The sequence below is a fragment of the Diceros bicornis genome, chromosome 7, assembly GCF_020826845.1.
Source record: "Diceros bicornis minor isolate mBicDic1 chromosome 7, mDicBic1.mat.cur, whole genome shotgun sequence".
In the NCBI taxonomy this organism is placed as follows: domain Eukaryota; kingdom Metazoa; phylum Chordata; class Mammalia; order Perissodactyla; family Rhinocerotidae; genus Diceros; species Diceros bicornis.
The window spans coordinates 67,673,566-67,678,391 of NC_080746.1; the positions used below are offsets into that span (position 1 = coordinate 67,673,566).

Below are 4,826 nucleotides of genomic sequence, written 5' to 3' on the forward strand. Positions count from 1 at the left end.
CCTGGGGACTCCTGCTCCCCTAAAGTTCTTGAAAGAAATCACCAAAGCTTAAGAAGCATTGTCTCAATCTACATAAGATAATGTTTAGTACATCTGAAACCCAGGTAAGAAATATCCAGCATAGGTTAGCATTTGAGCTGTTATCTGCTTACACAGAGATTACATTTAGGAAAAACTACTGAATGATGCTGTAAGGGATCCCCTTTTGTGAAATTATTTGTTTCTATTTGGAAACAATCAAATGATTCTAAAAATGGGGTCAGTGTGGAGGCTGGCGGTTGCCATTATGCAGGAACATTTCCCAGGGTTATTCTTGGTCTCAGCCTTATCAGGGTACAGAAGAGACTGCAGGTAGTTAATGTACTTGATTGCAGCTCTGAGGGTTTCCACTTTGCTGAGTCGTTTCTCCAAGTACTCCTCTGGCAGATGATGGCGGAGCTGGGCATAGCCTTCGTTGACACATTTCACCCGCTGCCTTTCCCGCTCATTCCTTTTCCGGATAAAGGCTGGCCCGTAGGAGTATTCGCACCTTCTGTAATTTGGATAAGTCATTGGGAAGGAGAAGGGGCAAGGTTCACCATAATTTTCCAGGATTAAGGAGTCACTGGAAAAAGGCAGCAATGGCAGCTCTTCAGAGTAAGGGGATGGCACTGGGGCCTCAGGGTACAAGTGGAAAGTGACCATGGGGTCCAGATAGAAGGACCTAGTCAGTGGCAAGTGGGCAGAATCAGTGAAGACAGGCAGTTTGTCTGGCAGATTAGAGTGGTTTCTATTGTCCATCATTTCCTCTTTAACCTAGAAAGAAAACCAAGCTTATTAATTTGGCCAGAGAACAGATCTCATTGGCCTTCTCAGAGATCAATGTTTTAAAGACTTTTCCGCTTTTTTTTTTTTAATTTTATTTATTTATTTTTCCCCCAAAGCCCCAGTAGGTAGTTGTATGTCATAGTTGCACATCTTTCTAGTTGCTGTATGTGGGACTCGGCCTCAGCATGGCCGGAGAAGCGGTGCGTCGGTGCGCGCCCGGGATCCGAACCCGGGCTGCCAGCAGCAGAGCGCGCAAACTTAACCGCTAAGCCATGGGGCCGGCCCAGGACTTTTCCGCTTTGATGAATAGTTTCTGAGCTCATTCAGAAGACTAGATGGGGTTACAATATTCTGTGGGTAGTAAGAGAGAAGATTTTTGATGGTATACAAAAGCAGCATTAAATAACATTGAATCACCTTGTGAGAAAGTTACTCCCCTTCAGTTTTCTTTCAATTCTTGTGATGACAAAGATACAGCTTTAGTCTGGTGAGAATGTGTCTTCACGCTACTATAATGCTTCCTAATCCCCCTCAGATGGAAGCCTTCAACAAGAGATAGTATCTAGCTAGAATTTAATAATATTTTTACTGTTAATTTCTATTTATTGTGAATTATACTGATTTCACATTTACAGTAGAGATATAAAATTTCTTTTAAAAATAAATTTACTTCAGTAAAAAATGTGAATTTAGAGCCAGCCCTGATGACCTAGTGGTGAAAGTTTGGTGCGCTCCACTTCAGCGGCTCGGGTTCAGTTCCTGGGCGCAGAACCACATCACTCATCTGTCAGTAGCCATGCTGTGGTGGTGGATCACATAGAAGAACTAGAAGGACTTACAACTAGAATATATAACTACATACTGGGGCTTTGGGGAGGGAAAATAAAAAAGAGGAAGATTGGCAACAGATGTTAGCTCAGGGCGAATCTTTCCCAGCCAAAAAAAAAAAAAGTGAATTTATTTTAAGAAAAATAGTAAGTAAATATTACTACAGGTGGAATACTGATATAATGACAGTTGTGAAGGTATATGCAAATAATGAAGTTTGGGAAACACTAAAACACCACAATATTCAAATACACGTTGGAGAAATTACAAACTACTTGGTGATCATGCAATCTCACAGGCATAGCCTTCTTATTATGCCAGGGGCAAAACTGAATATAAAAGTGAGAAAGAAGTCATTTGCTCTTAAAAATTCACTTTAAGATTGCTTTAAATGAGAAACTTCCCTAACACATTTAAAACATAGTCAATTTATATATTTTTACTTAGGGCCAGCCCGGTGGCTTAGCGGTTAAGTGCTCGCACTCTGCTGCTGGCGGCCCGGGTTCGGATCCCGGGCGCACACGGATGCACCGCTTCTCCTGCCATGCTGAGGCTGCGTTCCACATACAGCAACTAGAAGGATGTGCAACTATGACATACAACTATCTACTGGGGCTTTGGGAGAAAAAATAAATAAATAAAATTATATATATTTTTACTTAGAATTTTAAATATATTGAGTAAAGTGCATCTGTATTTAGTTTTTTTTTTTTAAATGAAACATAAGGATAAAGTATTATACCCCAAGAGGTCCCACACCAACACATTTCCTCTTTCTGAATAGGTCTGCATCCATCTCATTTATTAAACCACCATTACTTTTTGCCTTTGACTGTAATAATGTAGTCACAACACATTTTACAGGGACACTGCAGTTTAACCAGTTAACTAGGAGGTGGGGAAGTGCTGTAGGAAAAGAGTATTTTTCTTTCAGTCATTAACACCCTCAAGTTTCAGTCTTGGCTTTGCCCCTCCTTAGCTGTGTGTCCTTAGGCAAGTTTCTTAACCTCTCTGAACTCCAGCTTTTTCCTATGTCCAGCTGAGATGTTAACCATTCTGCAGGGTGGTTGTGAGGATTAAATGAAAAAATATATAATGCACCAGGCATTAGTTCTTTTCCTCTTTCCTTTCTTAACAGATGAATACTTGTGCAGCATCCTTTCCTAAACTGCACCTTATAGAAAACCTGGCTTATATTTTCCCCACACTGGAAAATCAAACATTGATCTATCCAAAGTGGATTTGCTGAGAGATGAAGAACATACCTGAAACAGAAAAGGAAAAGCAACACGAAATCTAATTGTGGGCCTCCAGAAAAGAAGGAAATATGTCTTTCTTTTTCCACAAAAACCAGCCCTAATGTTTATGGTGAGATTAGATAACATTGGCACTTGCTTCTCAACCGAGCACAGCAAAACCCTGCAGGCTGCACTATGTAACAAGAGGAGCAGTCTCTAAGCAACAGAATTCAAGAGTGATAAAGTTTATTACAATTCTTGTGAAAAGCCTATCCTATCTAGCGTGGCCACTGAAAAGACGATGACTGAAAACAGAAAGTACAGGAGCGGGTGGGAGAGGAGGGGGTGGGGGAGGAGGGGTAGGGGTGAGGAGCAGGGAGAGTGAGGGGTGGGGAGGGTTATAAGAAGTCATGGTGAAACAGGCTGGAAAAGGACCAAATGCCAGGAAACGCTCTTCCCAATAGAGGGAGTGGGCGTGGGGGAATGAGATAAGTGCGATGGGTCCAATTAACAATCAAAACCGAGGAACAGGATATGAGAGATTCCAAATTACTGAGCAAATGGCCTAAAATAACTAACATAAAACAAAAATCTCTGGCAGATTAAAAACTAGCCAAGATTGTGTCAAAAAAAAAGAGTTGCTGAGAGAAAAGAGTTAGGAAATTCCCAAGCCAGGAATTCTAAAGGGTAAGAGATAAAAAGGACATCTATGGCAGAAACTATAAAATGATGGTACAATGGGTATGGAGCCGGTATTACTACATCTCTGAGAACAGCAGAGCCTTGTTTCTGCCTATGGCTAACAAGTCAGAACTGATACAACAGGGTACCAACAAGGATAGCCAATGTCATCAAAGCCAATTACACACAAGAATTCCTTGGGTATGGTTTTACCCCTGACAGATAATTTTAATAATATCTTAAATCTTGACTCAGATGAAATCTGAGTAATTTGTATATGCCACAGGTGATTAAAAGTTTCTCGGCTTTAACAAGACTTTGCATAATTCATGGAAAAAGAGCCTGGTGTCTCTGGAGATGCTCTGATGAGAAGCTTTTTCTGTTGAACATTTCCAAAAAGTTCACCAATTAATGTAATAGCATTTAAATAATGTAGTAGCATTTAAATATGATTCTCTTTTATTCAAAGAAGAAAATTTAACCACAACGCAACAGAGTGATAGAATGAAAAATGCAGGAATGAAGAGGATCGAGACGGGAAGCCTGGTGGAGGCTGGACGTGTGTGCAGAAATTGCCTACAAGTTTTTAAAAGAAAGCAGCACAGACTGTTAGTGCTGGGGCTCCGAAGTTCCAGACACACGCACAGCTAACACATGCAGCTATCTTGGGAAAATCTCAGGTTTCTGTCTTGGAGCTTTTCTGGGAAATAGATGATGAAGTCTTAATGATAAACTCCTGAGATTCTCTGCTGAGCAAAAAAGCTTCAACTTTCAGAGATATTAAAAATATCTAGCATGTAAAACAAAAAGCTACAACTGCGCGTATAATTGAATTATGGAATGTCAGGGCTGGAAGGAACCTTAGAAATCCTCTTATCTGCTCCCCCATAGGTTGTGACCTGGCTAAGGTGGCAGAGCTAGTAGCAGAGCAGGGGTCAGAACCTCAGTCTCCTGACGTCCACACCAAAAGCCCTTTCCACTCCTCCAGATGATTTAAGCGTCGGCAAAATCTGGATCTTTCAAGATAGGGGCATATTTGATAGTTTAAAATAATGGAATAATCAGATAGCTGATGAAATGCATCATTTATCAACAGTGCCTAGGGATTATCTTAAAAACCCTGCTCTTATTCTTCCCCATGGACCACTCTAGAGAAGAGTCTCTTACCTGAATTTTGTCACCAAGATGCTGTACTTTGGGCTGAGTCAGACTTAACCTGATTTATAGACGATTATTTAGCAACGATATGCAAAGTGGCTTATGGTTAAACAG

General features: G+C 40.8%; 1 protein-coding gene across 1 annotated transcript; it reads right to left on the reverse strand.

The window, feature by feature from the left end:
* Positions 1–237: 237 nt before the first annotated feature.
* Positions 238–783, reverse strand: ASCL3 (achaete-scute family bHLH transcription factor 3). Its single transcript, XM_058544679.1, has one exon. It carries the CDS (start codon positions 781–783, stop codon positions 238–240), a length of 546 nt encoding a protein of 181 aa, XP_058400662.1.
* Positions 784–4,826: the final 4,043 nt, after the last annotated feature.

Excerpts from the sequence above, each read along its gene's own strand:
- ASCL3 (XM_058544679.1), bottom strand. The coding sequence starts at position 783 with ATGATGGACAATAGAAACCACTCTAATCTGCCAGACAAACTGCCTGTC.